This window comes from Cetorhinus maximus, chromosome 21 (assembly GCF_964194155.1).
Source record: "Cetorhinus maximus chromosome 21, sCetMax3.hap1.1, whole genome shotgun sequence".
Lineage (NCBI taxonomy): Eukaryota > Metazoa > Chordata > Chondrichthyes > Lamniformes > Cetorhinidae > Cetorhinus > Cetorhinus maximus.
In genome coordinates this window covers 3154073-3166513 of record NC_135899.1, presented here as the reverse complement: position 1 = coordinate 3166513, position 12441 = coordinate 3154073, and the positions used below count along the sequence as shown (strand labels likewise).

The 12441-nt window shown below is 45.0% G+C and overlaps 1 protein-coding gene across 3 annotated transcripts in view; it reads right to left on the bottom strand.

The window, feature by feature from the left end:
• Window positions 1-12441, bottom strand: part of cchcr1 (coiled-coil alpha-helical rod protein 1) — a 45554-nt gene that overhangs the window by 4791 nt on the left and 28322 nt on the right. For all 3 annotated transcript variants that reach the window (XM_078566469.1, XM_078566468.1, XM_078566470.1), the window contains 2 exons: window positions 11200-11301; window positions 9427-9578 (listed from right to left, as the gene is read on the bottom strand). In XM_078566469.1, coding sequence (XP_078422595.1) covers window positions 9427-9578; window positions 11200-11301 — 254 coding nt within the window. The remainder of the gene's footprint in view (window positions 1-9426; window positions 9579-11199; window positions 11302-12441) is intronic.

Here is a 12441-nt window from a genome sequence, read left to right as displayed (position 1 = left end):
GGACGTGGGGAAGATGTTTCCATTAGTAGGAGAGACTAGGACCCGAGGGCACAGCCTCAGAGTAAAGGGAAGACCTTTTAGAACGGAGAATCTATGGAATTTGTTGCCAGAGAAGGCTGTGGAGGCCAGGTCATTGAGTGTATTTAAGACCGAGATAGATAGGTTCTTGATTGGTAAGGGGATCAAAGGGAGAAGGCAGGAGAATGGGGTTGAGAAACTTATCAGCAGAGCAGACTCGATGGGCCGATTGGCCTAATTTCTGCTCCTATGTCTTATGGTCATGGTTCTGAATTCAGCAGAGAACTGCTGCTCCAAGCTATCCAGTTCTGATGGGCTTAAATTAAGAAGACACAGTGGCGTACACCTAATGTCACTGGACCAGTAATCTACACGCTCAAACTAATGGTCTGAGGACATAGGTTCAAATCCCACCATGGCAGCTGGTAGAATTTGAATTCAATTAATAAAACCTGGAATTAAAAGCTGGTTTCTGTGATAGTGAGTATGAAACCATTGTCGTAAAAACCCATCCGCTTCACGAATGCCACTTTACCCAGGCCTACATGTGACTCCAGACCCAGAGCAACATGGTTGATTCTTAATTGTCCTCTGAAATGGTCTAGCAAACCACTCAGTTCAAAGGCAATTAGGGATGGGCAATAAAATGCTGGCCTGGCCAGTGACACCCCACATCCCATGACAGAATAAAATAAATGAGAAAAGAGCAATTGTGAATATGAACCATTGGACTGTTCCCACCAGCCCTGCCTTCAATGCTAGCACAAGGTGTATGAAAAATGAATGCTTTTGGGGCTATAAGTCAGGGGTTGACTTACTATTGAGTAATACTTCTGTTACAATCCATGCCGGTTCTCAGGAACTGCCGATATACATGATATATGAAATACTAAGGATTTTGGGGCCAAAAGTCAGGGGGGGGCGACTCTTACACGGGATCAACTATTTCTTGACTATATACGGTATCTTCATTTTATGACACAGTAGAGCAGGTTCCTACAGATTGATCTGTACTAACTTTGTTAACCTTTGCTGGTAAGCGTACAAAATTTGTAGAGTAAATTTAACCTAACTCGCCAGAAGGGAATCCTATGGGATTGGATGGAATGCGGGATTCACGCCCTGGTTTGATTGTTGCTCCCCACCGACCGCAGACAGTAAAATCGGGAAGCGTGTTAAACCTGCTTAGGGCCCGGTCACCTCCGATTTCCTAGCTGTTCCCTTGGTTTCAGTGACTGCGCAATTGGGAATAAAAGAATCAGCCACCAGCTGGATAGTGCACGTGTCTGAGGGGATTGGGATGTTGAATGTCTGCCTGGCGCTGGAACACTATTTAAATGGTGGAAGCTTCGGGACGGAGGTGAGTGGGGGCAAGATGAGGACTTGATTACGCTGGGTTGATTCACAGGAATGGTTCCAGGGATGAGCAACTTCAGTTACACAGATAGATTGGAGAGGTTGGGACCGTTTTCCTTGGAGGAGAGGAGATTTGATAGAGGCATTCAAAATCATGAGGGGACTGGACAGAATAGTGTCCCATTGGTGGAAGGATCGAGAAGCAAAGGGCACAGATTGAAGGTAATTGGCAAAAGAAGCAATGGCGATATGAGAAGAACCTTTTCACTCGGAGCAATTGGAATCTGAAATGCAATACCTGAGAGTGTGGTGGAGTATTCAAGAGGGAATTGGATTCTGATCTGAAAAGGGAGAATATGCAGGGCTACGAGGAGAAGGTGAGGTGAATTGCTCCTTCGGAGAGCCAGTACAGACACAACGGGCAGAGTGGCCTCCTTCAGTGCTCTAATCATTCTGCTTGACCAAGCTTTCGGTCATCTAACCTAATATCTCCTTATGTGACTCGCTATCATACTTTGTGTTATAATACTCCTGTGAACCACCTTGGGATGGTTTATTATAGTAAAGGTGATATATAAATGCAAGTCGTTGTTGTCCCTTATTCTCCCAGGCATTTGCGGGTGGGTGGGTTCGTGTGTATGTGAGAATGACACAACGCAACAAACCTGCATTTACATCCTTGGCAAAGCTGTGTGCATGTGAGGGCGAGGACCATATGCCCCTGGGGTCCAACTTTAAAGGACTCGAGCACTTCAGCCGCCATATTGATGAAGCAACTATCATTTCTGGCCCTCTCAACAACACAGAGATCATAATAATAGATAGTCGCTTGGTAGTACGGGACTGGAGTATTGCTGAAAAAAGAGACATGCTTTCGAAGCTTTTCATGCACTCAACAGGACAGATGCAAGAATGCCAAATTTCAAAGGGAGCAACAATTTATACTGCATGAGAAAAGGGTTGTAATTAGTAAAGTTGACTCTGATCGGTTGAGGTGTTGCCATGGAGAATGCACCAGGGAACGACTGTCCCTCATGCTTTTGTTTAATTCAGAAAAGGCACAAAGTCTGGACATGTTCCTTATGCCTGTTACGAATTACACGAACAATCAATTTAAGATGATCAGTTAGTCTTGAAATGTGGCTCACTTACGCTTGCAACAAGGTACATATATTAATATCCAGGGACCTGTCCTCTGCAGGCAAAAGGAACATTTCCAGGCATTGTTCCTTTTTTGAATTAAACAATAGGGTGGGGGACAATCGCTTCCTGGTGTATTCTGCAATGCCTCAACCAACCAGAGTCAACTTGCCAACCAATCAGTATCTTTTTCTCATGCAGTATAAATTGTTGTTCCCTTTGAAATTTGGCATTCTTGCATCTGTCCTGATGAGTGCGAGATGAAAAACTTCTGTGGCATGTCTCTTTTATCAGCGATAATCATAATAATCCTATTAAATGACTATCAGATGGATGAAAAAAGATCCTTCCACATTGTAATATACTGTACTACCTATAGCGTAACACTGCTTAGAGGAGACTCTCTGCTGGTCTAGGCAAAATAACAGCAATTAAGACACTATTTACATAACAAGTTTGTCATAAGCATCAGGAATAGGGCCTCTGACCTTCTAGCCAAGAATCTACACCAGTCTTTCCTCTTGCAAAATCTGGGGGAGAAATTTGTTTACATAGTGTTGATTCTAGTGGCGCTATGCAGACATAACTCAATTCTGCTGGTACAATCAAAAATGCTGAGTGGCTCGCTGCTTTCTGTACCCAAGGAACTGACCTAAATCTGAGTGGCAGCGCTATGCAGATGAATCTCTCTCACCGCTGTCTATTTCCAGCATTTTCTGTTTTTCCTTTTCATCACTACATAGAATTGGATAGAATTTTGCAGCACAGAAACAGGTCACTCAGTCCATGCAGGTGTTTATGCTCCACACCAGCTTTATCCCAGCCTACTTCATCTAACCATGGATAATCAAGGGGGTTAAGGATAGTATCAAAGTGAAAGAAAAAACAGACAATGTGGCAAAGATTAGTGGTAAGCCAGAGGATTGGGAAAGTTTTAAAAACCAACAGAAGATGACCAAAAAAAATTAAAGAGGGAGAATATAAACATTGAGGGTAAACGAGCAAGTAATATAAAAATGGGCATTAAGAACTTCTTTAAATATATAAAAAGGAAGAGAGAAGTCAAAGTCAATATAGGCCCCTTAGAGAATGAGGCTGCGGAAATAATAATGGTGAACCAGGAAATGGCAGAGTTGAATAAATACTTTGCATCAGTCTTCATGGTAGAAGACACTAATAGTACTCCAAAAATACTAAATAATTATGGGCCAAAAGAGGGGGAGGAAATAAATACAATAACTATCAGTACAGAAAAAGTACTAGGGAAACTAATGAGGCTAAAGGCTGATAAGTCACCTGGATCTGATGGGTTGCATCCTAGGATATTGAAGGAAGTAGCTGCAGAGCTGGTGGATGGACTGGTAGTAATCTTCCAAGAATCCTTAGATTCTGGAAAAGTCCCAGAGGACTGGAAAACTGCCAAATGTAACACCCTTATTCAAAAAGGGAGGGAGACAAAAAACAGGTAACTATAGGCCAGTTAGCTTAACATCTGTCATTGGGAAAATGTCAGAGTCTATTATAAAGGATGTAATAGCAGAACATTTAGAAATACATAATCTAATCAAGCAGAGTCAGCATGGCATCATGAAGGGGAAATCATGCCTGACAAATTTATTAGAATTATTTGAGGATGTAACAAGCATTATAGATAAAGGGGAACCAGTAGATGTAATATATTTGGATTTCCGAAAGGTGTTCGATAAGGTACCGTACATAAGGCTACTTATAAGATATGAGTCCATGGTGTTGGGGGTAGTATATTAGCATGGATAGAGGATTGGCTAACTAATAGAAGAGAGTTGGGATATAGGGGGCATTTTCAGGATGGCAACCTGTAACTAGTGGAGTGCCACAGGGATCAGTGCTGGGGCCACAATTACTTACAATATAAATTAATGACTTGGATGAGGGAAATGAATGTACTATCGCCAAGTTTGCAGATAACACAAAAATAGGTGGGAAGGCAAGTGGTGAGGATGACACAAAGAGTCCACAGAGGGATATAGACAGGTTAAGTGAGTGGGCAAAAACTTGGCAGATGGAATATAACGTGGGAAAGTGTGAGGTTACGCACTTTGGCAAGAAGAATAGAGGAGCTGAATATTACTTAAATGGAGAAAGACTGTAGAAAGCTGCAGCACAGAGGGATTTGGGGGTCCTCGTGCATGATTCCCAAAAAGCTAGTATACAAGTTCAGCATGTAAAAGGCAATGGAATGTTGGCCTTTATTTCAAAGGGAATGGAGTATAAAAATAGGGAAGTCTTGCTAAAACTATACAAGGCACTAGTTAGACCACACCTAGAATACTGTGAAGAGTTTTGGTCCCCTTATCTAAGGGGAGATGTACTGGTATTGGAGGCAGTTTAGAGAAGGTTCACTAGGTTGATCCCGGGTATCGGGGGATTTTCTTATGAGGAGAGGTTGAGTAGGTTGGGCCTGTACTCATTGAAGTTTAGAAGAATCAGAGGCGACCTTATTGAAACATATAAGATTCTTAGGGGGTTTGACAGGGTAGCTGCTGAGAGGTTGTTTCCCCTTGTGGGAGAGTCTAGCACAAGAGGGCATAATCTCAGAGTAAGGGTCGCCCATTTAAGATAGAGATGAGGAGGAATTTCTTCTCCCAGAGGGTGGTGAATCTGTGGAATTCTTTACCGCAGAGGGCTATAGAGGCTGGGTCATTAAGTATATTTACAAGACCAAAAGACATAGGAGCAGAAATTAGGCCATTCGGCCCATCGAGGCTGCTCCGCCATTCAATCATGGCTGATAAGTTTCTCAACCACATTCTCCCACCTTCTCCCCGTAACCTTTGATCCCCTTACCAATCAAGAACCGATCTATCTTGGTCTTAAATACACTCAATGGCCTGGCCTCCACAGCCTTCCTTGGCAATGAATTCCATAGATTCACCACTCTCTGGCTAAAATAGTTTCTTCTCATCTCTGTTCTAAAAGGTCTTCCCTTTACTCTGAGGCTGTGCCCTTGGGTCCTAGTCTCTCCTACTAATGGAAACATCTTCCCCACGTCCACTCTATCCAGGCCTTTCAGTATTCTGTAAGTTTCAATTAGATCCCCCCTCATCCTTCTAAACTCCATCAAGTATAGACCCAGAGTCCTCAAACGTTCCTCATATGTTAAGCCTTTCATTCCTGGGATCGTTCTCGTGAATCTCCTCTGGACCCTCTCCAGGGCCAGCATATCCTTCCTGAGATACGGGGCTCAAAATTGCTCACAATATTCTACATGTGGTCTGACCAGAGCCTTATAAAGCCTCAGCAGCACATCCCTGCTTTTATATTCTAGTCCTCTCGAAATAAATGCCAACATTGCATTTGCCTTCCTAACTACCGACTCAACCTGCAAGTTAACCTTAAGAGAATCCTGGACTAGGACTTCCAAGTCCCTTTGCACTCCAGATTTCTGAATTCGCTCCCCATACAGAAAAAAGTCTATGCCTCTATTCTTCCTACCAAAGTGCATGACCTCACACTTGCCCACGTTGTATTCCACCTGCCACTTCTTTGCCCATTCTTCTAACTTGTCCAAATCCTTCTGCAGCCTCCCCGCCTCCTCAATACTACCTGTCCCTCCACCTACCTTTGTATCATCTGCAAACTTAGCCAGGATGCCCTCAGTTCCTTCATCTAGATCATTAATGTATAAAGTGAAAAGTTGTGGTCCCAACACTGACCCCTGCGGAACTCCACTAGTCACCGGCCGCCATCCTGAGAAGGACCCCCTTATCCCCACTCTCTGCCTCCTGCCAGACAGCCAATCTTCTATCCATGCTAGTACCTTGCCTCTAACACCATGGGCTCTTATCTTACTGAGCAGCCTCCTGTGCAGCACTTTGTCAAAGGCCTTCTGGAAGTCCAAGTAGATAACATCCATTGGCTCTCCTTTGTCTAACCTGCTTGTTACCTCCTCAAAGAATTCTAATAGATTTGTCGGGCATGACCTCCCCTTGATGAAACCATGCTGACTTTGCCCTATTTTACTATGCACTTCCAAGTATTCTGAAATCTCATCCTTAATAATGGACTCTAAAACCTTACACAACCGAGGTCAGGCTAATCGACCTGTAATTTCCCGTCTTTTGCCTCACTCCCTTCTTAAACAGGGGGGTTACATTAGCGATTTTCCAGTCCTCTGGGACCCTCCCTGACTCCAGTGATTCCTGAAAGGTCACCACTAACGCCTCCACTATCTCTTCAGCTATCTCCTTCAGAACTCTGGGGTGTAATCCATCTGGTCTAGGTGATTTATCCACCTTCAGACCTTTCAGTTTTCCTAGCACCTTCTCCTTGGTAACGGCCACCATACTCACCTCTGCCCCCCGACTCTCTTGAACTTTGGGGATGTTACTTGTGTCTTCCACCGTGAAGACTGACGCAAAGTACCTATTCAGTTCCTCCGCCATTTCTTTGTTCCCCACTACTACTTCTCCAACGTCATTTTCCAGCAGCCCAATGTCCACTTTTGCCTCTCTCTTACCCTTTATATATCTAAAAAAACTCTTGCAATCTTCTTTTATATTACTGGCTAGTTTACCCTCATATTTAATCTTCTCCCTCCTATTTCTTTTTTAGTTGTCCTCTGTTGGTCCTTGTAAGATTCCCAATCCCCTGGTTTCCCACTGCTCTTCGCAGCATTGTATGTTTTCTCTTTAGCTTTTATTCTGTCCCTGACTTCCCTTGTCAGCCATGGTTGCCTTGTCCTCCCTTTAGTATGCTTCTTCTTCCTAGGGATGAATTTTTGCAAATTACTCCCAGAAACTCCTGCCTTTGATGTTCCACTGTCTTTCCTGCTAGACTCATCTCCCAGTCAATTCTGGCCAGCTCCTCCCTCATGCCTCTGTAGTTGCCTTTATTCAACTGTAATACCGTTACATCTGATTCCAGCTTTTTCCTCTCAAATTGCAGGGTAAATTCTATCATATTATGGTCACTTTCTCCTAAGGGTTCCTTCACCTTAAGCTCCCTTATCAAATCTGCCTTATTACATATCAATAAATTTAGAATTGCCTGTTCCCTAGTGGGCTCCACCACAAGCTGCTCCAAAAAGCCATCTTGTAGACATTCCACAAATTCCTTTTCTTGGGATCCACTACCAACCTGATTTTCCCAGTCTACCTACATATTGAAATCCCCCATGATCACTGTAACCTTGCCTTTCTTACACGCCTTTTCTATCTCCTGGTGTATCTTGTGCCCCACATCCTGACTACTGTTCAGAGGCTGTACATAACTCCCATTATGGTTTTTTTACCTTTGCGGTTCCTCAACTCTACCCACACAGATTCTACATTATCTGACCCTACGTCATTTCTTGCTATCGATTTAATTTCATTTCTTACTAACAAAGCAACCCCACCCCCTCTGCCAACCTACCTATCTTTTCGATAGGATTTATATCCTTGGATATTTTGGCTTTTCTGAATGGAGAGCTGTGACTAGTGGAGTTCCGCAGGGATCAGTGCTGGGACCTTTGCTGTTTGTAGTATACATAAATGATTTGGAGGAAAATGTAACTGGGCTAATTAGTAAGTTTGCAGACGACACTAAGGTTGGAGGAGTTGCAGATAGTGAAGAGAATTGTCAAAGGATACAACAGGATTATAGATCGGTTGGAGACTTGGGCGGAGAAATGGCAGATGGAGTTTAATCCGGACAAATGCGAGGTAATGCATTTTGGAAGGTCTAATACAGGCAGGAATTATACAGTAAATGACAGAACCCTTAAGTGCATTGACGGGCAGAAGGATCTGGGTGTACAGGTCCACAGGTCACTGAAAGTGGCAACGCAGGTGGATAAGGTAGTCAGGAAGGCATATGGCATGCTTGCCTTCATTGGCAGGGGTATTGAGTATAAAAGCTGGGAAGTCATGCTCCAGCTGTATAGAACCTTGGTTAGGCCACACTTGGAATATTGCGTGCAATTCTGGTCGCCACATTACCAGAAGGATATGGAGGCATTGAAGAGGGTGCAGAGGAGGTTTACTATGATGCTGCCTGGTCTGGAGGTTATTAGGTATGAGGAGAGGTTGGAGAAACTCGGATTGTTCTCACTAGAGCGACGGAGATTGAGGGGCGACTTGATAGAAGTTTACAAAATTATGAGTGGCATGGACAGAGTAGATAGTCAGAAGCTTTTTTCCAGGGTGGAAGAGTCAGTTACTAGGGGACATAGATTTAAGGTGAGAGGAGAAAACTATAAAGGAGATGTGCGGGGCAAGTTTTTTACGCAGAGGGTAGTGAGTGTTTGAAATTCGCTGCCAGAGGAGGTGGTGGAAGCAGGTACGATAGTGGTGTTTAAGAGGCAGCTTGACAAATACATGAATAGGATGGGAATAGAGGGAAACGGACCCCAGAAGTGCAAAATGTTTTAGTTGACGGGCAATATGATCGGCGCAGGCTTGGAGGGCCGAAGGGCCTGTTCCTGTGCTGTACTTTTCTTTGTTCTTATTTAGCTCCCAGTCCTGATCCCCTTGCAGCGGAGATAGACAGATTTTTAATCAGTAAGGGAATCAAGGGTTATGGGAAAAAGACAGGAAAGTGGAGTTGGGGATTATCAGATTAGCCATGATCTCATTGAATGGCTGAGTAGACTCGAAGGGCCGAATGGCCTTCTTTTCTCCTACATCTATGGTCTTATGATCTAACCCCATCACTATATTCTTCTATTCCTTTCTCCCTCGTGCACTCATCTAGCCTCTCCTTAAATGCATCTATGCTGTTCACCTCAGCCATTCCCTGTGGTAGTGAGCTCCACATTCTCACCACTCTTTGGGCAATGACATTTCTCTCGATCTGTCTGACTGTGTGGCCTCGGTGTTCCACTAGTTGGGTTCTTCTGAGCCCCTCGAAATCAGCCACGTGAATGGCCTTTAAATGATGGGCGCCACTTACCACAAGAAGGTTCTTGTCCCTCTCCAGTTCGCGCAGCTTATTACCGAGTCGTTGGATTTCCCTTTGGTGCTGTTCTTCCTGTAATTTTCCACAGGCTTGCATTCGTTCCTTGTCACGTGCTGCCTGTCGGTCTGTTTGACGGAGGGCAACAACTGTGCAAAACCAGGACAACATGAGAAAGTGATGCTCGCAGTAGGGGGTGAATTACATTGATTCAATCCGGCAGTGAGAATACTTTGACGAACCCTGTTCTCAGTCAGCATTGCCTTCTTACCCAGATGTGGCACACTGGAAAGACCCGGTCGCCCACCTCATCTGCTGACTCTCTCAAGCCGCAGCATAAGGGTGAGCAGCGTCGCTGAGTTCCACTAGCACTGAAGCACGGGAGGGCAGAGGGGTGCAAAGGAGGGAAGAGGGCAGACAGGAATCAGAGGGTGCCACAGGAGAGCAGAGGACAGAATAGGAGGGTAGATGGTGCCACAAGGAGGTAAAGAGAGGGAGGAGGGCAGAGGATTACAGAGGAAGATTACAGAGGAAGTGACAGAACAATATAAGGTGCTTCAGGAGGGCAGAGGGAGGTACAAGATAGCAGACGTTATTATATACCGGGTTAAGTGAAGTGCTAGGGCAACTAGTTCCCTAACTGCACTGCTGCAGCCTGTGCCGACTCAGTTTACGCTTGTCAGATTTGCAGAGGCCGGCTATCAGGAAGATACGGTTTTAAAAAAAGAGGCCGAATTTGGCAAGTTTATTTAGTGGTTGACACCGAGGACTCCACATCCTATTCAACCCAGTTTAAAACCAGCTCAGCATGTACACATCTGGTGACTGCCAGGCTAATTCTACATCAGACCCGTTTCTTTCTGCCTTGGCAACATTACTTTGTCTACAAGAACAACTTGCATTTTTGGTGCTTTTAACACAGAAATATTCCACGGACCTTTATCAGACAAAAAATTGTTCTTAGTCACAGAAGGAGATATTGTGGCAGATGAACTTATTTTTATTTATTCTTTCATGGGATGTGGGCATTGCTGGCTAGGCCAGTATTTATTGCTGCATTTGGACATGGACTGCTTCAGTATCGAGGAGTCACGATTGGTGCTGAACATTGTGCAATCATCAGCGAACATCCCACCTCTGACCTTAGGATGAAAGGAAGGTCATTGATGAAGCAGCTGAAGATGGTTGGGCCGAGGACATGACCCTGAGGAACTCCTGCAGTGATGTTCTGGAACTGAGATGATTGACCTCCAACAACCACAACCACCTTCTTTTGTGCTAGGTATGACTCAAACCAGCGGAGAGTTTCCCCCCTGATTCCCGTTGACTCCAGTTTTGCTAGGGCTCCTTGATGCCACAGTCGGTCAAAAGCTGCCTTGATTTGATTAAACAAGTGGGTTTTAAGGTGTGCCTTTTAAAGGAGCTGAGAGATGGAGAGGTGAAGGAGGGAATCCAGGACTTAGGGCTCAGGCAGCTGAGGGCACGGCCACCAATGGCTGAGGGAAGCTAATTGGGGATGCTCAAGAGGCCGGAATTAGAGGAACGCAGAATCTCAAGAGGATTGTAGGGCTAGAGGAGGATAGGGAGGGGCCGAGGCCATGGAAGGATTTGACGATGATGGTGAGAATTTTAAATGCGAGGTGTTGCTGGACTGGCAGCTAATGTCGGCCAATGGGGTTCAAAAAATTGCGAACATTCCTGGGCTGTTTTTCTCTGCTGGGGCGAGATCCCAATCCCCTCCTCACCCACAACCCATCCTGCCCCACTCACCAGCCTTGGTGTGCTCCCTCCTGGCCTCGTTGAGTCGTTTCTCCATTTCGGACAGTTGCTCGGCCAAGCGCTTCTCTGCCTCCGCCACCTTCTCGCGCAGAGCTACAATTAATCAGCATAGACCGCGTGATGAGGAAAGCGCTGACTCCTGAACATTCGAGCCACAGGCAACAACAAATCATAGCAAATTAATCCCCCGTCAGATCCCCGGGGAGTGGGGGCGGGTTCCATACACCAGCCGGCGTGGTTGATCTTCAATTAAGAGAGTCCAGGAAGCAGTGCGTGTAGACATGGGTTTTCTAAGCAGAATACAGCCATCACAAAATCACCTGTCCCAGCATTACATCTGCTACACCATTCGTAGATTTACTTACAGTGCTCAGACTAATACCAATATGTCTTTTGGATTGGACATTAAACTGATGCCTTGTCTCTGAGGTGGATATAAAAGACGCTGTAGCACTATTTGAAGAAGAGTAGTGGAGTTCTGCCTGGTGTCCTGGCCAATATTTTTTCTCTCATTATTCTTTCATGGGATGTGGGTGTCACTGGCAAGGCCAACATTTGTTGCCCATCCCTAATTGCCCTTGAATTGAGTCGTTTTCTAGGCCATTTCAGAGGGCAGTTAAGAGTCAACCACATTGCTGTGGGTCTGGAGTCACATGTAGGCCAGACCAGGTAAGGAGGCAGATTTCCTTCCCTAAAGGCCATTAGTGAACCAGATGGGTTTTTACAACAATCGATGATAGTTCCATGATCACCCTCCTTAAGACCAGCTTTCAATTCCAGACTTAATTATTTGGATTTAAGTCACACCAGATGCAATAGTGGTATCTATCCCTCGGCCAACATCATTATCAAACAAAATCTGACACCAAGCCACCTATAAAGATATTAAGTCAGGTGACCAAAGGTTTGGTCAAAAATGTAGGCTTAGAGAGAGAGAGAGAGGGGGAGGTGGAGAGGTTTAGAGAGGAAATTTCAGATCGCAGGACCTCGGCAGTGGAAGACACAGCTGTCACTGGAAGAGGGGGGGTGCGCTAGAGACAGGTATTGGAAGACTGCAGAGATTACGGAGGGTTGTAGGGCCAGGGAATGTTACAGAGGGTGGGAGGGATTTGAACACTAGGATGAGAATTTTAAAAGAGAGGTGTTGCATTAACGTAGGCCATCGGGTACAGACTGTGTTGAGCAGAAATTAGGATGAGCTGAATTTTACCGAGTGTGGGCGATAGGAGTTCA